General features: G+C 49.4%; 2 protein-coding genes across 6 annotated transcripts; one reads left to right on the top strand and one right to left on the bottom strand.

The window, feature by feature from the left end:
• Positions 1-265: 265 nt before the first annotated feature.
• C3AR1 (complement C3a receptor 1) lies at positions 266-4,648 on the bottom strand. 4 transcript variants are annotated; one of them, XR_015793904.1, is made up of 3 exons: positions 1,364-4,648; positions 1,032-1,166; positions 270-860 (listed from the first exon to the last, which is right to left on the bottom strand). XR_015793904.1 is itself a non-coding variant. In XM_088130531.1 (2 exons), exons 1-2 carry the CDS (start codon positions 2,423-2,425, stop codon positions 1,131-1,133), a joined length of 1,098 nt encoding a protein of 365 aa, XP_087986657.1. In that variant the 5' UTR covers positions 2,426-4,648; the 3' UTR covers positions 266-1,130. The 4 variants fall into 4 exon arrangements, 3 of the variants coding, with proteins under 3 accessions (XP_087986657.1, XP_007436373.1, XP_087986653.1); XM_088130531.1 differs by having other exon boundaries at positions 266-1,166; XM_007436311.3 differs by having other exon boundaries at positions 271-2,445; positions 3,932-4,646.
• Positions 4,649-4,687: 39 nt separating this feature from the next.
• NECAP1 (NECAP endocytosis associated 1) lies at positions 4,688-13,430 on the top strand. Of its 2 annotated transcripts, none has more exons than XM_088130536.1 (8): positions 4,688-4,851; positions 5,924-6,024; positions 8,544-8,648; positions 9,404-9,485; positions 10,651-10,759; positions 10,854-11,040; positions 11,631-11,736; positions 12,141-13,430. In XM_088130536.1, the coding sequence occupies exons 1-8, from the start codon at positions 4,754-4,756 to the stop codon at positions 12,274-12,276; spliced, it is 924 nt and encodes a 307-aa protein (XP_087986662.1). In that variant the 5' UTR covers positions 4,688-4,753; the 3' UTR covers positions 12,277-13,430. The 2 variants fall into 2 exon arrangements, with proteins under 2 accessions (XP_087986662.1, XP_087986663.1); XM_088130537.1 differs by having other exon boundaries at positions 4,690-4,851; positions 12,136-13,430.
• The last annotated feature ends 7,974 nt before the right edge of the window (positions 13,431-21,404 follow it).

Raw genomic sequence — 21,404 nt, 5'->3', positions numbered from 1 at the left:
CATAGCCGGGAGGGAGGCAAGGCGAGCTGAACCAGCCCCTCGGGCGAGTGGAGCGAAATCCCATTCCCTGCCGGTCTCAGGGCATCCTGGCGGTCGTTGCTTTGGGGGGAAAGAGCTCGTGCAGAGTTCAGCCCTCGCCTCTTTCCTCAACAATGCTGCCCCCCCCAAGGATCGTTACGGAAGGCTGCCCCCCCAGCTCCCTCGCCATCCTATGGCTGCTCCTGCTCAGCAGGAAGGGGAACCGGGCTTCCAGCCAGATTGGGCATTGCGAGGAAATGGACGGAAAAAAGTAAGGCCGGTGTTTGAGAGCTCAATGTTGTTTATTTTTCATGCATACTTTGCCTGTCCCAAAAGTACACAAAAAGAAACTACCCCTAAAGTATTAAACTATTCTCCCTGCCCCATCCACATCCTAATATTAAATCCTGAAGCCAATACTAACACGGGTTCTTGTAACTCCTCTGCAAGTGCTCAGATTTTGAGGCGTTTCAATGGAAAGTGCATCTTGCAGGAAGTGCATGGAGCCATCAGAAGTGGTCAAGGTGAACTTCCATGTTGGTGGCCGTCCAGTCCAATTGCTGCAGCACTGTAGGTTGGCGTTTGGCCTCTCGCGCCCCAGGGCAAAAGTAGAGGCCTCACTCCTACAGCTTTTGGCTCCCGCACACCCTCGCGTCCTGGGTCTGAATTCCCAGCTGAATAAAGCGAACAGGCATCTTCCTCTGTGCTGAATGTTGCCTGGGCTTGCTTAAAAATAAGAGCTGGATTTCTTTCCAAGGCAGCTGGCGGGACTCTTGCAGGACCATCGGCAATTGAAGAAATATATCTTCTTGGTGAGTGTTCACTCATCTTTTTTTAAACATCTAAAAGATATTTGAAAAATACTCTCTCATCACTAGAGGTATAAGCCATTTAAAATAACCCAGTTAAAACACATGCAAAAGGTTACTGGAAGAAGTGCAGATTGTAATCCAAACTACTATCCCCTCTCTTACCCAACTGTAGAATTCACACAATGTTTGGGTTGCCCAGACCTGCATTAGACGACTGAAGTCTCCATATCATGGTCAACTGTAGTTGTCTTGCTTCTGTCCTGGGAACAGACTGGTGAGGAGGGTTCACTAAAAGCCCCCTCAAAAATCTCTTGTACCGTCTGGCGGACCTTTTCCCTGAAATTTTGTCCCACAAAGACATAAAGAAGAGGATTAATGCAGCTGTTGGCATATGCAAGCGCGATGAACACGCTGTCCCACAAAAGCAGGGCCTGGTGAAATGGTGTTTGAGGGGGAGCCAGGAGGAACAGCACCCCACTGAGGTGGTAGGGAGCCCAACAGAGAAAGAAAGTGGCAACCACCAGCAGAATCACCTGCATAGCTTTCCTGCGAGGCCCCACAAGGCGTTTTTTGAACATCATCTGCCCAATCAGAGTATAGCAAGTGGTCATGACTGCAAAAGGAAGCAGAAAACCAAACAGAGTTCTGGTGATGGTGATGGATACAAGGACACTGGGGAGTTGGGTTTTAGGGAAATCATCATGGAAGTTCATTTCCATTGTATGATTACTAGCAGATTGATCATCTAATTGAAAAATACTGGCTGTAGGTGTACTCAGACGGATTCTGGGAAACTTGTAGAGACCAGAAGGAGGGTGGGTAACAACCGTCATCAATAAATCTCTCTCTCTCTCGATTCCATAATGATGTGATACGCCCAAAGGCAAAGCTGTATTTCTTTTGGTTGAATTTACAATGGCATAGGCAGGGCGTGGATCCAGAATCCCACTGGTGAAAATACCCTCATAGATGCCTTCAGCTGCCAGGGTGGGATGTTCAGTGGGCATCATCTCTATGGTCAACAGATCATCCAACCACTCATACTCATCATGTTTCCCCATATTCCAATTGTTGACACACTTGATATTGCCAAATTCATCTTCCAACGTCTCCCGGTAGAAGAAGGCAGGACAACACATAATGAAGGCGAGGATCCAGATGCCACTGCAGATCATGGTTGCAAACCTTACTGTGCGGTGATTCTGACACCAGACGGGTTTCATCACCAGGAGACACCTGTCAATACTGATGGCGGTGAGGAGGAAGACACTGGCAAACATGTTCAGAATAATGGCTGAGGGGATAATCTTACAGAAAAACCAGCCAAAAGGCCAATACTCATGGAGGGCCAGATGAGCAATGGAGAAAGGCAGAGAGAGGCAACAGACAAGGTCAGCAATTGCCAGGTGGAGGAACCAAACTGTGTTCACCGTTTGCGTCATCTTCAGGACAATAACCCAAATGACCAGGCTGTTTCCAGAAAAGCCCAAGAGGAAGGTGATGGAGAAGATGATCAGAGAGCTGACAGAAGTGGAAGGTAACAGGAAAGGGTCACTGTTTTCATTTAAACTCTCATTCCCTGGCAATGGAGCCATCTTCTTTTTAAAAAAGAAACCTAAAAAAAATTTGAATTATTATTCCAAAGTTTCTTGGACTGCAGGTAAATGTGGGATATTACAGATGCTGCCTTCCCCAGTTCTCAGATGGGCCTTTGGCAAGCTACATTACATGGGGGAGATGCTCTTGGGCTGGTTCTGGACAAGTCCGTCCTTTGAGGACGAGGCTCCTGCAGCTCCTCTTGTCCATCAGAGAGAGATGCCCTTGCCCATCAGTCCAGACGATGGCAACTGGCTGAGGGGATTTTTACTTTGTTTTCCAACCAGAAGATTTACGCCATTAGCTAGGTGGCTCCATTTGTAAGTGCCAAGAATATTAGAACAGGTTTTATCAACCTCTGCAGGAGATTGTTTTAATTAATCAAGAAACTCTATGTTGGTCCTGATTAGAACTAGAATATTCAATTATTTTTTAACTGTAAAAACCTATGGCTCTATACCCAGCAGTGGTGAGATATATTTCAAGGTGGCAGAGACCGAACTATTGGGAGGTTCTCCTGCACAGTCTGCAACTGCAGAAGCTTCCTTAATGTTCCAGTCTGTAAATCCCACAACTTTTTGCCACCAACCAGGCTCTCTGGACCTGATGGCTCCCAAACCTCCTTTTGTAGCCTAAGGCTGCAAGATTGGACTGTGGAAAATCCCTGAATATGGACAGCATGCTATTTTCCAGGATCTGGCCATATAAATCAGGAGGATTAACCAGACTGCTCTGATAAGTGCCTAAAACAACCATCCTCCAACTTGAGAAAGGGGAGGGGGTGGCGGCAGGGGGAGAGGGAGCTCAGCTGTAACTTGGCGCAGTGTCATTGCTGATCATCTCAGACAGTTAAAAGACAAGAAAAGGCATCTCCCAGCCACAAGCAGCTGCTTGCCCTTGGATTAAAGTGGCATCTTTTGTTGGAAGTGTGATAGTGAAAACACTTCAAATTAGTCGACATAATGGCCTGCTTCAAATGTGCCCTTTCTTTCTGCAAAAGCATTCCTCGTCCTTCCTTTAAGGCTCTACAGAGCTCTTCCATTTTTGCTTCTGTGCCTGGGTGGTCTGGAGACAAAGGGTGGAAGAGGCCAAGAGGGAGCACTGGCTTCCGAATGTTAAAGCAAAAGCGGAAGGGAGGGGTTGGTTCCCTCTCCGGGTCTGCGGGGAGGCAAGCAAGTGACCAAGGCTGGTCAGTGGAGCAGGCCCGCCTTTTGTTCCGGCTCTTCTCAGCCGGGCCCTGCCTGTCTTGCAGGTCGTAGGCAACTCTTTGGTCCGAACGGGAAGAGCAGCTTAACTTAGCTGCCGCTTGAAAGTAAAGGCAGAGCTGAACCTTGCTGTGGTGTACCTGGCCTAGAGAGAGATTTCATTATCCTGTGCCTAGCTTCCCAATGGATTCCTGCCTGCTGCGAAAGGCGGGGCAGCAGCCCCCCGTCCCCTCCTGGTCCCTTTTCTGGCCCCACGAGCACCCTCTCCTTGCCCACTTAGACCCCTGTCCGGGGCCCTACCTTTGCTCCGCGGATGGGGCTGCACGGTGGCCACTGACCGCCGCCGCCGGGTGCTCCGTCCCTTCTGGTCCGAAGGAGGAAAGGAGCGAGAGAAGAGGGGAAACCAGCCCCAAAGAGGAAATTGCGGCTTGCCTCCAAAAGCACTTTTGAAGCAGGAGCCGATCTGCCAGTTCTGCTTTTTCCGCACCGCGAAGGCTGAGCAGCGGGAGAGGCAGAGCCCCCGGCAGGCGGCAGTTCAGCGCCCCGGGCAAGAGAGGCTCCCGGGCGCTGGCCCCGAGCCGCAGCGCACCTTCGCGGCGGTTGGGGGCAGGAACCCGCGCGGACCCTTGCTCGGAGCAAAAGCGCCGAGCTCCCCCGGCTGCCCTCGGGGAGTCCCGCTGTCCAGGCGCGGGAGGCCTGCTCCGAAGGCGGCGCCTGGGACGGGGGTCTCCCCTCCCTCGGGGCGCCTAGGGGACCTCTCCGCTCCCCCGGCCCACCGAGCGCCCCACAAATCCCCCTCCCCCCTCCTGCCCGAGGACGAAGCGCGGAGCTCCGGGAGGGACCCGGCACGTGCGGAGGCCCCGCCCTCGGGGAACGCCCCGCCAGGCCGGCCCGGGGCATTCCGGCCAGGGGGCGGCGCTCGGAGGCGCCCAGGGGAGGGAGCCCGGCCCCCAGCGCCACGCCGGAGGGCCTCCGCAGGGAGCCGCAGATGCCAGAGGGCAGGAGCGGCTGCGGGCGGGGGCGGGCGCGGGCGCGGGCGCCTGCGCGCTGGGGCGGAAGCGGCGGGCAAAACGCACCACCTCTTCCGGCCGCGGGGCCTTTCGCGTTCAGCTGGTGGGGGCGATGGCGGCGGCCGAGGCGGAGTACGAGTCGGTGCTCTGCGTGAAGCCCGAGGTCAGCGTCTTCCGCATCCCGCCGCGGGCCTCCAACCGCGGCTACCGGTAGGAGGCCGAGCCCTGCGGCGCCTCGTCCCTCCGCGGCCTTCCTCTGCCGAGCCCCGACGAAACGGGCGAAGATCGGCCGCGTCCCCACTGGGCGCCTGGGAGGAGGAGGCGGCAGCCCCCCCCCGTGGGAAAGGCCGCTTGAGGGGCTGGTCCCGAAGGGGGTCCCGGGGTCCTCCGGGTCTCCTGCGACGAGCGGGCCGCCGGGAGAAGAACTTCCCGGAGCAGGAGCCCTTTGGGGCGGTGTTAGGGGCTCCCGAGCCGGGAGGCGCCTGGGGGTCCCTTTGCGGAGGACGAAGCTTTCGGGGCTGCAGATTCTGCCTTTGGATAAAAGGGGGGTCGGAAAGGGGCTCCCAGATGAGAAGGGCCCTCTGAGGCTTTAGCGGGAGGGGTCGAGGGGGGCCCAGGCCGGGGGAGGGCAGCTGGTCTCCCTCATCTTCCCAGGAAAAGGCTTTTTTCCCCATCGGGGCCCTTCGCCTCTCCCAGCGGGTTGGTTCCCGTTTCAAGTTTGCGTATTCATTGTTTCATCGTCTACGGCCGCCCATCTCAAATTCATGACTTCGGGCGCTAACCGCAATTAAAACACTAAAGAACAGCCGGGATAAAACACAACCGTTGCTCGGGCCCGGGGAATGGCGCTCCAAAAGGCAGGCGCCGCGACAGGAAAGGCCCTCTTCCTGGACCCTGCCAGCTGGCACTCCGGAGCAAGCCTCTTCTGCCGCGCCCAGCAGGATGGGCAGACATAATGGCGGAGAGCCGGTCCCCCCAATAACACCTGTGGGGGCTGCTCCATAGATGGAGTATCAGATATGCCTGTCCTGCCAACGCCCTCCTCTGTGTTTGCTCAGCAGCAGGTGGAAGGAAGAGAAGGAGAGGCTCAGTAGGTTTGCTGTGCCTGGGTAGCTTCAGCAGTGCTGGTGCCCAGAGATTTGAGTGAACAACGGGGGGGGGGTGTTACTGTGCCCCCTGCATCAACGGGGCAGGATTATAACGAAATCTGGCAGAGCAAGACTGATTGGATGTTTTGGAAAAGGGTTCCTTGCTGGTGAATATGCCAGTGTTTGCCTTGCAGGGCCTCTGACTGGAAGCTGGACCAGCCAGATTGGACTGGACGCCTCCGCGTTACCTCTAAAGGGAAAATTGCCTATGTAAAGCTAGAGGACAAAGTTTCAGGTGAGGCAATTGGAGGACTGCTGGTTTTGAGGTCCAAAGGTAACCATTATTCAGGTATTGGCATCTGATAGGATGCATTGATGGGACTTTTACAAAAGTCCTGTAATGACATCCATCATATGTCACTACTCCTAACAGTCCAGTGTAGTTTCTTCATGAGTATGAGTGATATGAACTTGCCTGTTTTAGATGTATTCTACTTGGCGATATTTTAGATCACAATTTCCATTAAATTGTAGGTGAATATAGAACATGGCTAACATAATACCTCTGTTGTTTTTCACTCTACTTATGGAAAGTGATGCTAAAGCAATTCGAGCTTGTGTGCAATTATCCCTGAGAAATAAGGTGCTATTTGGTGTAGAATAACCAGTAGTTTTATGGTAAGCTTTATTTCAGACTTTAAAAGTGTATTTTTGGCAATACAGAATACTTCCTGGCTTGGTTCGCGAATAACCTCAAGTCAGGATTTGTTTAAGCAGATTGGCTTGGATTCCTGACCTCACCCTTGGCATGGTTTATTCTTTGCAGTAAGCCCCAGCTTGAAAGTTTGGTTTGGTTTAGTCTTGGTTTATGTCTGAATCCAGGCTTATTCCTGGTTTGTGTTCTACCCAGGCCTTTTGCCAAAGTGTGCTTTTGTTCCCCCACCCTTTCCATCTCATTCTTATCCACTTACCTGCTCTTCACTCAGAACAAGGAGAAGGAACTAACCTTCAAATCACACCAAGTGCTCAAGCACCTTTCCAAGGAATGGTACATTGAGACTTCTTAAACGCAAAGGTTTTCTAATGCATCACTATTGCCGCTTTGAAGCAAAGGCATCTTGTTGCAAAGAGGTTGTCCTGGTGAAGGGGAAATTCTGCCTGAGAGTTATCTACAGGGTTGTGCTGATTGGTCACAGTGAATTATTGAACAGACCATACCCATGGTGGGAGGAGGGGGGGCAAAATGAGAAAAGCAGCCTGATGATGGTGATGATGCAAGCCATACCTTTTTATTATGTCACAATGAGGTCACATGCAGGAGCTTGCTCCATGACACTGCTTTTATCATTCTGACAAAAACAGTAAGCTTCTGCAGATGCCGATGGACCGCATATTATTCTCTTAGCTTTTGAGATTTTGGGGCAATATGGTGCAGATGCAAAGGTGACAGTAAAACAGTTTTTCCTGATGAGGTTGCTGTGACCTTGGCATTCAAATGGGCTCTAGCTGCTCTTTAGTTAGACTTGCTCCAAGTTGTTTATCCAGGTCACTCCAGCCCCCATCATTTCCTATTACTATTAGCAGCCTTGAAACCAGGGAATTGATGTGGCACTACTCTGTGGGAAAAGTTCCTGAAGAGAGGGCTTATAGTTCCCTGAGCTGTTTCCTCATTCCTGAGGTCAACCAGGGCTGCAACAGGGTTGCCTCTTGGGGGGGGGGGGAGTGCCCATCCACCTCTTGGTGAACTGTAGAAAGTACCTCCACAGCCATGTCATGCTTCTCCCACCAATCTGTGTGCTCCTCTGATCGAGCAAGGCCAGCTACCAACAGAGGCAGACCTGTGGTTGCTGTGACATTCAGTGCCATTGCACGTAGGAGAGGCTCCTTGTTTTTCTTGGTCTCTCAGAATAACAGGCCAACTTGGCTTGCTCAGGGATAGGGTGCCAGAGGCCAGTTGCCTTCTCTTTGGATGCATATATTGGAAGATGCAGAATGGGGGAGCTGGTGGGCTGACCCTATACAAGATTTCGCATGTACACACCTTGCATAAAACTGAATGTATGTGTGACCCAAATCTTGTGAGCAAAAGTGTAGCAGTGAAAATTGATGTAATGGTGATTTGGTTGGATTATGATGATTTATACCTGAAATAGGTGCTTGATATTTTATTGAAACTGATATGTTCATGCTTACAAATAGGATATGTATTACACACACAATGGCTCATGATCCTTGACAGTAAGCTGACTGCTGCTGGATTTAAAAACACAAATATATTACTGGGGTCCCCAGTGTGGCACCACTAGGCGCCTGTAGGTGTTTCCCTTGGTGATTACCAGACCCTCCACCTTCCCTCACTTTTTACTTTCAAATTCTTTGAACAAAAAGAAAAGAAAAAAGAAAAGAAAAAGGAAAGAGAGAGAGAGAGAGAGAGAGAGAGAGAGAAAGAGAAAGAAAGAAAGAAAGAAAGAAAGAAAGAAAGAAAGAAAGAAAGAAAGAAAGAAAGAAAGTTGTCAGTAAAGTAGGCCTCAGAAGTTTTCTTGGGATATAAAGATAATGGGTGTCCCCAGTCAATCTGTGCTCACCTAGCCATAAAAAGGACAAAGGTTAGCAGGCGGTTCACAGGCCACCTTCCCCGTAGCAGCCATTTTGTGAATGGGCAGGTCTTCCTGGCAGCCATTCTGTTAAGAGCCCCCAAACATGTTCTGAAAACTCCCAAACGTATGAAGGAGCTCTGGGGTGTTGACTCCATTTTCCTTGCTGGGATGACTCTGCTTGGGCCTTGAATGTGATGCTCTTCCTGTTTCTGCCTAGGGGAGCTTTTTGCCCAGGCTCCAATCGATCAATATCCTGGCATTGCAGTGGAGACAGTGAATGATTCAAGCCGGTATTTTGTCATCCGGATTCAGGATGGAAACGGTGAGAAGAATTTATTGTTTCTTCATAGCTGATGTGAATGAATGGAGGTCCCAAGAAAAGGCAGGGGTCTTGCTGGAGGAAAAGGAGGAAGTTGCCAGGGACCCAAGCACGCCTCCAGCTGCCCCTCAGGGGCCTGGTCCAGCATACTGGCTTTCAGCCATCAGGAGTAGCCTAGAAATACCTGTTGGAAGCAAGTTGAACAAAGCATGTTAACATTTGCCTTGCCTTTGGCAGAGCCAAAAATCTGGTGAGGAAAATTATGAATTAAATGTTTATGTTTAAAACGATTATGTGTGAAAGCTCCTCTCTGTCCAGCTTAGCAGGGAATGGGGGGGGGGGGTGGCTGCTCAAGGCAGTTGAGGGCCTCAGTGGCATCTGATGAGTTTTCTGAGGGCTGAAGGCAGAGAGTCATTAAAAGAGCAGTAGCGTAGCTAAGGAGGTCCTTGAGGCAATTGTGCAGATATTGGATGTGAAAAGCAAAAAAATGGCACCACCCATTACCAGGTTAGTTGTAACCACCATGTCTCATGAGCCTAAGAAATTATTTTTCTTGGGGTAACCCCTGACAGAGGTTAGCCCTCCTCTTATTGTATAAGGAGGCCTAAGACAGATTTTAACCTCTGAAGAGTAGATGGAAGGCCAGACAAACAAGGTGCTGCGTTGCATTCGTGAAAGGTCGCAGTGAGTTTTCAGGGGCGAGTTGGGATCTTTCCCCACCAGTGGCTCTGCTAACTGTGCCATGCTTTCTTGACCAGGGCGCAGCGCCTTCATCGGCATTGGCTTTGGAGACAGAGGAGACGCCTTTGACTTCAACGTGGCCCTGCAGGACCACTTCAAGTGAGTTTCCCTTGCTGCTCCACCACTTGGTGGGTGAGGAGAGGGATCAGTGAGGGGGAAGAGTGGTCTGCTCTTATGTGCAGCATCTACCCAGGGACATGTCTGTGGAGAGAAAGTTCATTCTCAGCTCTGCAGAAATTGATTTGCCTTTCTTTGAAGTGGGTGTTTTGTTTGTTCTGGTCAACTCAATCCAGATGGGGGTGTTCATTTTCTAGCCTCACAAGCTTCGTTTTCTTAAAAGACAAAAAAGTATGCATGGGTGCACTAGTAAATATTGCAGGATCTCATAGCAAGCCTTTGGTGAGCATGCCTCCCATCAACAGTCCAAACGTTCCCATGGCCAAAGAGAAGGTAAAGGTTTTTGAATCATTCTCACTGGCCAGAGGATAAGATATATAGGTAGTCCTCAACCTATGACCATTTGGTCAGCGACCATTCAAAGTTACGACAGCGCTGAACGAATGGTAGTTACGACCAGTCCTCAGAGTTCTGGCAGTGCCGGCATCCCCGCAGTCATGTGATCACAATCTGGGTGCTTGGCAACCCATTCATGCTTACAACTGGTTGCAGTGCCCCGTGATCAAATGATCACCGTTTGCAACCTTCCTTGACAGCTTCCCCAGAGAGTCAGTGGGGAAGCCAGCAGAGAAGATTGCAAGTTGCTCTGGTAAGTCTGAGAGGATGCCTCTTGCGCACCCTCACACACCCAACCTATACCGCACACGCTCCCTAATCCGTGCTGCGCCTCTTGCACACCCCCTCACGCACTCCCCGACTTGCCACACCTCCCCTGCACAGCCCCTCACTTCCTCCCCCACCTGGCAGCAGCCACTTACCTGTCTGCTAGCCTGGGACTTGCAACTACTGCCAGCTTCCCCACTGACTTTGGTTGTGGGAAGCCAGCAGGAAGTTGCCTCACTTGCCCCACCTTACCGTGGAATTCAGTTAATGACAGCAACCAGGACTTCAGGGATTGCCGTCATTAAGAGATGCTGTGGCGCTTTATGACCGCATTGCTTAGCGATGGAAATTCCAGTCCCAATTGCCATTATAAGTTGACGACTACCTTTACAGCATTTTTGGTTTATTTTCTACTGTACATGGTTTTCACTCTTCTCCGTTTCTGCATCTAACATTTAATTCCTTCACCGCCTCTCGAACCTAGGTGGGTGAAACAAGAGACAGAAATCTCCAAGGAGTCCCAGGAGTTGGACAGCAGGCCCAAGCTCGACCTTGGTTTCAAGGAAGGACAGACCATTAAACTGAACATTGGGGTGAGACTCTCGTGGCCCCTTTCCTGGCTTGCTTGGGGTTCTTGGGGGAGTGCTTCTGAGAGGCCCCTCTTAAGGCTGCCTTCCCCCTTTACAGAATATGCCCACCAAGAAAAGTGGGTCAGCCAAGCCCCGCCCCACCGGATCAGGTGGACTCAGCCTCCTCCCGCCACCGCCGGGGGGCAAAATGGCTTCTCCTCCTGTTCCCCCTCTTCCGTCAACAGCCATCGCTAACCACGTAACTCCACCCCCCGTGCTGAAATCCGGCAGTGCTGGCAACACAGGTAAGGGCTACTTCCCGTAAGAGGATTGCTCCAGGCTGTTCTTGGGATGACCCAAGTTTGGTATAGGCTACAACAAAGACCCTGAGTGACATATCAAAAGCCCTTGAGCTTGAATCTCATGCCTGCCACAGTCTTACTAAATGGGGGTAGGAAGCCCCCGTTCCTCTCTCATGATGAGGACGATGTTTGTATGTAACTTTCAGGGCTGCTGGGAGGCAAGTAGGAGGAAAGGCTGCCTTGCTGATTGGCTCAGAAGGGAGGGAAGCCTGCACCTGCCTTTCCCCTCCCAGGACTTCTTTTCCAGGCGTCCATGTGGGAGGCCACAGTCCAAACAAAGTACTTTGGTGGCATAGTTGGGGGAGCCATGGGCAAGGTTTGGGTGGGGCTGTGCAGCCTGGGAGCTTCAGGTGTGCCCACGTTGCTCATCTCTGTTGCTCTTGGCAAGGATTAAATTTGGACTCTGGGTTGGTAGCATGCATCTGTCAATGTTAAGGAAAGCAGGTGTGCATCCTGATGGGTATCCAGAGGGAAAGCTGTAGTAGAACCTCTCTGAATATTCCTAATGAAGAAATGCCTCCTTTGACCTCCAGATGTCCTACTAGACTTTGATTTGCCATCTCCTGCTTCCAAGGGGCCCACACCTGCCATAGTTCCAACCACTGCAGACCTTTGGGGAGACTTCAGTACTGCACCCAGGTAAGGGGAGGCTGTTAGATGGATACATTACTAAGGAACATACAGACATAATGTATAAATAGACAACAAAGGGTGATCGATGCCCTGGCTCAGTTACACAGCCTCTTAAGAGGCAGCTTGACTGAGATTAATCTGTTTCATTTGTCCAGGTAAACAGACTTTCTTCCTTAAAAGGCAGGAGTCAGGAGTGCAGCTGTCTGCTCTCTGCTAAGCCCTTCCCATAGCCTTGGAGCAGCCCGTTTCTCCTTTCCCTATTTCACCACTGGGATTTTTGCTTGACGATTTTGTTGAAAAGATGGGAGAGGTTTCTCTTGGGGTGGGCAACTCCTCGGGCATCAAAGATTTGTGCCAGCGACTTGACCTTGTCTTTATCCTAATCCTTTCCCACTTTGTCCCCAGCGCAGTTCCCAGCCAGTCTCCTCAGCCGTCGAACTGGGTTCAGTTCTGAAGAAGTGGAATGGAGGAAATGGAAATGGACCAGTGACCAAGGCTGATGGGCCCACTTGGCATGGGAGTTACCTGACATCCTTGGCTCTTTAGTCAAATCCTAATTTCCACACAATCCTCCTGTTATTGTTGGTGTTCTCATTGCATTGACACCCATAGCATTTTATCTCATGCAGCAGAATGGCAAAAGCCTGTTGGGAACTGGTTCAGAATTCTGCCCTCTGGTAGCTTTTTTTTAGCGAGGAAGGACAGCTCAAATCCAGGCTCCTGCTTCTGGTTTGCCCCTAAGGATTGGGAGGGTGGCCAGACGCTGCTTTCCAGCCAGGCTTAGTTTCCTTTCTCTTCTGTGGACCTCTGAGAGCAGTCCTGGCCTTAGCTGTGGCAGCTGGTCTAGTGGCCCAGGGAGCTCTGTGTCCTGGCAGGGCACTAGATTTTTGCATGTGGATGGAAGGCCAAAGCTGCTTCTGTAGAAGTCCTGGAGATCTCTGCTCTCTGTGGGACTGGTTGTTGGTTGGAGTGCCTTTATGGTAGTCCTAATCCAGTTTTTCCTCAAATGTTATTTCTCCCTTCCTCCAAATCAGTAGTCAGGACCTCTGGATCTGATTTCTGTTTTGTATTTGGTGAGCACCTGCAATTTCCATGGCTCTCTTCTCCCCAGCTCAGTTCTAGTAAGACCTCCAAAATTGGAAGTAGTGGTAGCATGCAAGAGACTCTCCTGCTCCCATCTTTTATAGATTGCAGCAGCAAATCTTCTAGGATTCTTCTGCCTCCACCAGGGTGCTCACTTCTGAATCCAGTTAGTTGTAACTCCTGCACTTGAGATAGGTTGGCTTGCGTGCACTTAGCAGATGATTTATCCCCATGAGAAGGAGTGCTGTCCACTCATTGATCGAAGGAGCAGGACATTTCATCTCTGCCCCCTGCCAAGAAAGGTTTGACTTCTGAATAGAACTTTCTGGCCAGTATGATTTAGAGCCTGATAATCTGTCCCTGGCAAATATTACTGAATCGTGAAGTCATTTTTGACAGTGTCTCTTCTGTCCGCCCACCTGCCTTGTCTGCCTCCAATCTCTCTTTTTAGGACTTGTGTGGGTTTCCCTTGCCGTAGGCGAGCTAGAATGGCTCTAAAATGCCTGCTTTGCTTGACCCTCTAGTCACAAGACTGTTTTATTGTTGCGCTCTAGATTCGTATGTTTCCCAGTGGGCTCGTGACACCCGTGGGCAGTAATAAATATGCTGTAATATTGGCTCTAGCCTGTACGTGTCCTCAGTGACTCCGTGGTTTGGTGCTTCTACCGTGGGTAGTTTTAAGTGAGTAAGGCACATCCAGGTAGTCCCTTCATGTTTTGTCTCTTTTCAGGTCCCAGTCATCTCTTGATCTCCTTTGCAGGGGAGCAGATAACTGCTCCATTAGTTATCAAGAGGAAACAGTACGGAATTAAATGCACTTTTGAAAAATAAAAATGGGTGCCTACTTAGTAAGGCTATTTGTAACCCCTCCAATTACTGAACTTTTCTCTGTCACCCACAGCCAGCAGCTAGTTACGCTGGGCTGCAGCTCCTGGAAGGCCACAATTCCAGTTACAACTGGGAGTTGTAGCCCAGCTTAGCTGGAAGGTGACAGGTTGGGCACCCTCATTTCACATTCCTTTCACCCTGCAGTGCCCTGTAAGTTTGGCTGAGAGTTTCAGAATCTGGCTGAATCTTCTCTGTCAGTATCTAATCATTTCCATAACCTCATGTTCATACCTCATACAATTACATAACTCCCAAGTTGACTAATCAGGAGGTTGTCCCTCTGTGTGCGTGTTTTCTTACAGCTAGTATTATCTAAATAATATGTATTGTCACGAACAGAAGTAATATTCATCTATATGTATATAAAGTATAAGATGTACTGGTTCAATAACAGCAAATAAAACGAGAATTAAAATTGGGAAAAGCTGTGTATTAAATGAAGCAGTGCTAGTGCATGTCTGTAACCTCCCTGTTTCATCTGGGGGAGATGTGATGGCAGTGTCTTCTCAGGGCGAACCGGAATCCAGCAGGTTCCAGAATTGGGCCAGGCGGTTTCAGTTAATGCGTTGGTCGACTGAGGAAGATAAAAGAGGCCTGTAGGAACAGGCAGCTGGCCAGCCAAGTCAACACACCACATGGACGCTGCCTGGCTTGTCTCCCTTGACTCCCCTGGCAGTTTCTCCGTATAGTTGCGGAACAGGGAGAAGCAGTTGCCCTTTGCAGTAGGGAGGGTAGAGCATAATGCAGCCAGCCAAGCCCATAAGTCCTGTGACTGGCTTGGTTTTTATTTTATTTTCTCCAGCCTAGTCAGCAAAATGACAGGAGCAAGACCCAACTAGGCAAGGGGGTGAGGAAGCAGAGACGGGAGGGTTTGCTTCTGCATTCCTCAAAGGCTGCTCTCTGTTGCTTGATGGCTGATAGGCAAAGTTAAGACTTTTTAAAAAAATCTTTGCTCTGGGGAAGCTGGAGTTCCCATTTGGTGCCTTGTGAGTGTCCCTGTGTCTTGTCTCTTGCAGGCTGGTACAGGCAGGTGCAAGGGTGAGTGCTACGTCCAGGGTGCTTTCCAGAAGGACTGTTAATGCTGCTGAACTGTTCAGGCTGTAAGTTGGTAAAGCCCAAGAGGTGCATGGCTTAGTTTGAGCTTTTGTTGGCGCATTCTTCCTCAAGCACAAAAGCTCAACATCACCCTGCAAACGTGCTGCTGCATTGCTGGCTGCGGCTGGTGGGTTGCTAAAGGCCAAATTGGAGGCTGTTTATCCATTAGGGGCGAGAGAGAAGTTTCCATCTACTAGGCTGCATGTGGGCATTTTTTGCCACTGTTGATGAATTGTGCTCAGCCCATTCATTCCTTCATTCGTTCTACAGTCCACTGCAATCCCAAGGGATTCTAGGTGGCATACGGCATCCACAAAACGAAAACCAAAATCGTAATAAGAAAGCCAGAGTCATCTCTAAACCAAACAATAATCACAAAAAGCAAAGATAAATCCCCTAAACACGCCACAGCTGGTCTCCTGGGAACACATTGAAAGAAAACAGTTTTAACCTGTTCCTGGAACTGCAACAAGGTAGAAGTTGCATGTCTTCTGGGCGAGGAGTAGTCCATAAGTGACAGCCATGACAGGCAACGCCTGCCGTCTCACCACACACTGCAGACCTGCTCACAGCAGAGGGAACATCCAGACCCCCTCAGTGACCAGGCTGGATGAGCAGATTCAGTTCTGGCAAGGCAGTGCTTGATACACTGCACCGGTGAGACATGAGACGGAATGATCAGCACTTTGAATGGGGACCAGAAGCCCCCAGCCGCTAATGCGGCAGTTTCAGTATACTGTAATTCTGTACTGTGCTGGTAGGGCAGTCCCAATGTCTGGTGGCTGTATTTTGTACCAGCTTCTGCTTCTAGGTTGTTTCAAAGGCAGCCCTACATAGAGTGCATTGCGGTAGTCTAGTCTAGTGGTGATCAAGGCAGGAGTTATTGAGGTAATCAGTATAAAACATGCTACATTTTGCACTTTTATTGGGCTTCTCTAGCACTTTTGTGTAGGCAAGTGGGGTGTGGGGGAAGTGTGCTTAAACTACTCTTCCATTGTTTCTCCTGGATTTTTTTTAAATCATACTCTTGGCAATTTGAGGCATTTCATGTATTGTTCCACTGAAACATAAAGCAACTCAGACCATTATGTTGAAAGAGTCTATGTAAGGCTGCTTGTCTGAAAATCAAAACCGAAACTTTTTCTATTTGGTGCTCAACCTAGAGACCACAGAGTTGGATGCAACCCTGACCAGGTCCTCTCCACAGGTTGCCATCAGGCTGTATTAGATGGAAAAAAATATTAGTTACTTGCAAGGTAATAATATGAGCTGTGTTTTTATTAATTTAATATAATTTGAATTAAATTTAAATGACATTTATATTAAAGCTACACTTTGCCCAGGTTCATGACCCAGGACAAAACCTAAATTTTCCTAGGTCTCATCTCTGAATTAGTTCTTCTCAGGTTTTCCTTTTGATCCTGTGATTTGGAGGAAGAAGAGTGAGTTTTAAATATATTGAAAAATAATGAGTTCACATTATATGTAATCCCCTTCACCAACCTGATGGTCGGAAAAGATGCCTCTACCTGAATTTAGTGACTATCACTCAATGCCCTGCACTACTGTCCACTTTTAGGGTGGGGGGAGAGATTTTCCCAAGCCTTAGGAGAGCATATCAGCGGATCAGTGCCTGGAGGAAAAATGCAGGACTGTAGGGAGCATTAACAGGAATTTGGTAGGAGGGTTTAAGGGGTTGAACAAGGGTGATGAAATCTCCATACAGCATTTTTGGCAAGAGTATATAATAGACAATTGCCTTTCTCCAGGATAATTTTTTACTTGACTAGTTGTAGTCCTGGTATTCCCTGGTAGTTTCCCAGCCTAGTACTAACCAACCTGGACATTGCTTAATTTCCAAGTAAGGCTACAAATTCTCCTATATATCAAGAGCTTATATCTGGCTAACCTGAGAGCGTGAAAAGGGAGCGGGAAGAGATGGTGATGCTCTAAGAAGCAAATAGATGTTGAGAAAGAAGGAGCTGCAGTGCTTGTGGCAGGCCTGTCTTCCTGTCTTAAAACCACCCTCTGGGGGAGATGGGGGGCATGTAAATTTAATAAACAAAACAACTGGGCATATCCTCACAGCAAATGCAAGCTTGTAGTGCGGTGGCATCTGCAGGGGAGATCAGTGGTGGTTACGGGGTCACGACCGAAGCCTTTGTAACATGTGCAATGTCCATGTATGTGTCAAAAGGGGCAGAGCTTTGATTGTGAGCCATGACTGTTGTGTTGCTTATTTTGACCTCCCCTGAGCCTCTGCTATTTTACCAGTCCTTAAATAATTTTTTAGAGAACGTATTGAAAGGCCATGCTTAAGTAAATCGGAAAGGATGAAAGGTTCACTTCAAAGAAAGGAGACACTAGAATGGAAACTGATGCGGAAGCCACTCTTCCTAAGAAAGACGGATGAAAGAAAAAACACAGTGAATGAGAGTAACAGCCAGCACCAAAAGCGGTAGGAAAGTTCTGCAGTTTTTGGGCTCTTGCAAATAAACCAGGCTCTGAATGTTGAGGGGGAAAAAAGAAAGAGTGGTAGAAGGCCCCCTCAAGGGCAGAGAGGATGCAGCTGTGCTCTGTAGGAGGACGGAGGAAAGAGTCATGGGTTTGGTGACTCACCATTACCCAGAAATTGCAACCGAAGTGTGCTGACCAGACCAATTGGCCCATGAAGTGTGCCGATTGCCAGGATCTGAGATCTGACAGAGGACCTTGCAAGGGTGATCAAGGCCCCTTGCAGAAACGACTTCCTTCATCCATTTCAGCCTAGTTTTAGGCCTGGTTTTGGAACAGAAAGCTGGTCTTAGTTGTCCTGAGAAATGATCTGTGCTGGGAAAGGGAAAGAGGAAATGTGAAGCAAGTAACCTGTCTTAGCGTCATCTATGGACTAGATTACATCTTGCTTGCTTTGCATAATGGCAGCAAAATTGTAGAATTGCTTCTCTTTTCCAGCCAGAAAATTGAGGAATTTGCATTTTTTAAAAAAGCAGAGCTTGCTTTTTGTAGTTAAACGAGCATCATCCTGTGCTGATTGTGTTATGAACTGGCTCAGCTTCTAATACGCTGCTTCGGACCCCTTCTTCCCATCGAGGTCCCCTTCTCCTGCGCCAGAAAGCAGGACTCGCAGCGCTCCAGGTGGGAGGAAGGGCACTGGGCATGCGCCAGGCCCGCCTCGCTGCCTCGTCCTCGCTAGCCGCTTTAACAAGCTTGAATGGATTCGCCTGGGCTTGAAGTCCTGCTCCCATCAAAGGAGCCCTGGCCTGCCCCTGTTCTGCCATGGTGTCCGCCCCGAGCAGAGGGGTGGCAGAGAGGTGATGGGCTGTGGGGAAGAAGGGAAACTTGTCAAAAAAATACCATTTGTCATAGGCAGAGCCTCCATAATGTTTTCTGTGGCTACTTTTAAATTGCTCAGTGCATTTTATAATGCCGATTGGCTTAGTCTACGCATCTAGTGATGCTAGATAAAGGCTGGGGGGCCAGCTGGTGGCATTTTTACTTCAGGGAACACAGGCCAGGCTGTTTCCAGGCCATTTTGGCTTCTAGGGTACAGAAAGCCATTTTTTAATTCCTCCATATTTTGTAATGTGGCTTCTCTTTGTTCTTCATGCAGAAAGCCCAACGTGTTGTGAAGGAGTGAAATCTCTTGCCACCCTTTTAATGGAGGGTGATTTTGGTAGCTTCACTTCTAGCTCAGCACCTTCCTCCAGTTTATCACTTGTTTCTTTTTAAACCTTTCATAGTGCTGAAATATTTGAGGAATACATTTAATAGTGAGATATTGTGTAGCATTCTAGTACCAGGCACTCATCATTTAGCAAGCTGAACAGCGGGCTTGGAATGCGTGCGATTGTGTGAAAAGCCCATCGCAATTTTGCTTGAAGCTTTCAGCAGCAGAAACGCCGTGTGTTCTAGGCACTCTTTGCCTGGAACCAGTCAAATGGTGCCCCCTGGTGGTCTGACAGTTTAGCAGCGGACCTTTTAGGGTGCTGGAGTGACTGCAGGAAAGGTTGGGAGACTGTAGGAAAGACGCTGGGGACGGACCTGGGTTGGCACAGACTTAGGGGTGATCCTTAGAAAAGCAAGAAGGGCTTGGCGAGCTGCTGCAGGGAAAGACAGAGGACTCATCCCATGAAAAAGAGACGCTGTTGCTGTGTGGCGAGAGGTGTTATTCCGGGGGGGGGGTGGGGGTCAACCTATCAACCTATCAACCTATCAAAAATAGTCAACCTATTTTTTTGGTCGATAGATTTTGCAGAATCAGAGAACTTCCTGGGGTTGCATCAGACCAATTGTATGAAGTGCCTCTTTGCACATTGTACAGTGGGAGGGATGAGATGCTCCATAGGACAGAAATGCTCCTTCTGGAGTGCTCTCAAGGCACTCTTATTACGCAGCTCTGGTTCTCTTCCCCAGCCCGCCATGATTTGGAAGGATTTCCACTCTCCAGATTTTGCTTGGCTTTGACCTTGTTTCTTCGGCATGTCCACTTTCTCCCCCTACTGGATTGGGTTCCTGTTGTTTCTAGAGGGTATTTTGGTCTTTCTTACTTACTTACTTACTTATTTATTTATTTATTCATTCATTCATTCATTGTCCGCCCATCTCCCCCCAATGGGGAACTCTGGGCAGCTCACAAAGTACATATCAACAATTACAATTCTACAATTAATTACGTTATGTGACCGGCAGGGGTCGCTAGGGGGTCATCCGGGCTTTTCCTCCTCCGTAGATCTTCCTTGCCGCTCATGCCGACTGCATTCGGAGTTCGACCAGCACCGGTATTTGCCTCTTGCGCAGCACCGCCGGTTCCTCCCATCTAAACGGGAGTACCCATTTATCTACTCGCAGATGGAATAGCTTTCGAATTGCTGGGTAAGCAAGAGCTAGGACAAGGGACAGGAGCTCATCCTGTTCCGCGGAGCCGGGCTCGAACCGCAGGGGAGCCAATCATTTCTGATTGGCAACTCCCGCGTCATTAAGCCCTTACGCCACTGCGTCCCTTAAGTGCTAAAATGTGTATTGCAACTTTATGGCAGTAGTCCGTTTCTTCGAGCAATGTAGACTACAGCCCACATGATTCCTTGCTGTTTTTTTGAAGATGACTGATGGTATTATATATCTACTATAACATAGATGTTATGGTTGTGAGTCCCACCTGAACTTTTCCCATTGGAGTCACATGTCAACAAGGAGACCTGTGTTGTTCCTCTGGCCCAGCAAAGCTGGCAACCCAAATGGCTGACCTTGGGCGCAAGGCGCTGCAGTGCAACAGGCCCCACACAGCAGTGGACTTGGTGTAAGAAATTCCAGAGGAGCTGGAATTGAAGGAATTCAGTCTCAACAAGTACACTCTCTGGATCCTGGTGCTCTATTTATTGTCTAATAGAAGCCTGGGAGGGCTCCACTCAATGCGCCTGCTGCTTTAGTGAGGCTCAGAAGTCTGTTGGTGGACCAGCAGGCTCCCTTCTTCCTGCCTTAACCCTACGATAGCACAGGGTTTACTTTGCAAATGGTGGTGTTCCTAAACCATAAGCCAATACAGAATTTAACTATGAAGAAGTTACTTCCCATCTAAGCTTGCTGTCTTCCCTGCTTCCTCCCGGCTCCTTGCTCTTTCTCCTGTTTTGATTTCTGTCCAAGGAAGGAGCTCAGGAGTGGAACAGTTCAGTGCAGATTCTCCTGAAAGCTTCTAGTAGCTTTGTTCCCGGGATGTCAGAGAGCCTGCAGCCAAAGCTTTTATTGTGCAAATACACAGCCCCGCTTTGTCCATGGGTTGCATGCCCCAACACTTCAGTAGGTTAAGGGGCAACATGGTTTCTTGAGGCACTCACTGATCTCCTTACAAAACCCCAACCGCTCCCTAGGTTATGCCATTTTTCATTAATTAGGCCTCCCTGTTTCCCTTAAAAACACCCCCAAAGTGGCTTCTACCGCACCTACCCTGATGTCTTCTCACTTGCATTTAAACTTCTTTTCAGGAAAGAAAAAACATTGCAGACTTTTACATCTTTAAGCATTGAAAAGACTCAATGTCACTGCACTTCTATTTATGAAGAAAAAAGCTGCCATTTCTTACGAGGTGGTGGGGGGAGGAAGAAAGAAAAGCAAAATGCAAAGGCATTTTTGGGGAAGGGTTGTGCTGCTTTTCAGGACCACATTCCCCCATTCAAAGCCGTAGATCTGTTGAACCAAAGGGGAAGGTTAATCAAGTGTTCTGAGTGTCCCTGGTAGGGACGGGAATAGGAACCAGGGCAGGAGGGGTGGATTTTGCTCCATGTTGGCTTCCAACATTCAGGGGCTTTCTGGGCTTCTCCCAGATCCAGAGGACAGCCCAGGGGGCTGCACAGGTCAAGTCAAGACAGCAGCCCCACCCATGTGGGGCTTTGGTCACATGGTTGTGGCTGCCATCTTGACTTTCTCGACTCCTCCCCAGAGGCCACTGTCCCCTGCCAGGCCCTTGAAGGAGACTCCAAGAGGCATAGCCCCTTTGCAGGCAGGCATATAATTCCTTTCCTACTCAGCCCCATATCTGGACCCCAACTCTTGCCAAACATAAGTGGGCGAGGAGCTGGAGGGAAAACGTGTGGCAGGAGAAGACACTGAAACAT

Source organism: Python bivittatus, unplaced genomic scaffold (genome assembly GCF_059951505.1).
Source record: "Python bivittatus isolate LINGU-HERP-01145 unplaced genomic scaffold, Pbiv_v1 ctg000070_np1212, whole genome shotgun sequence".
Classification (NCBI taxonomy): domain Eukaryota; kingdom Metazoa; phylum Chordata; class Lepidosauria; order Squamata; family Pythonidae; genus Python; species Python bivittatus.
The sequence above is the reverse complement of the archived record's forward strand: the minus strand, read 5'-3'. Positions and strand labels throughout refer to the sequence as shown.

Coding starts and splice junctions, on each gene's coding strand:
- C3AR1 (XM_007436311.3), bottom strand. CDS start 2,425: ATGGCTCCATTGCCAGGGAATGAGAGTTTAAATGAAAACAGTGACCCT.
- NECAP1 (XM_088130536.1), top strand. CDS start 4,754: ATGGCGGCGGCCGAGGCGGAGTACGAGTCGGTGCTCTGCGTGAAGCCC. Junction 8,649..9,403: donor CCGGATTCAGGATGGAAACG/GTGAGAAGAATT, acceptor TTTCTTGACCAG/GGCGCAGCGCCTTCATCGGC. Junction 10,760..10,853: donor CCATTAAACTGAACATTGGG/GTGAGACTCTCG, acceptor CCCCCTTTACAG/AATATGCCCACCAAGAAAAG.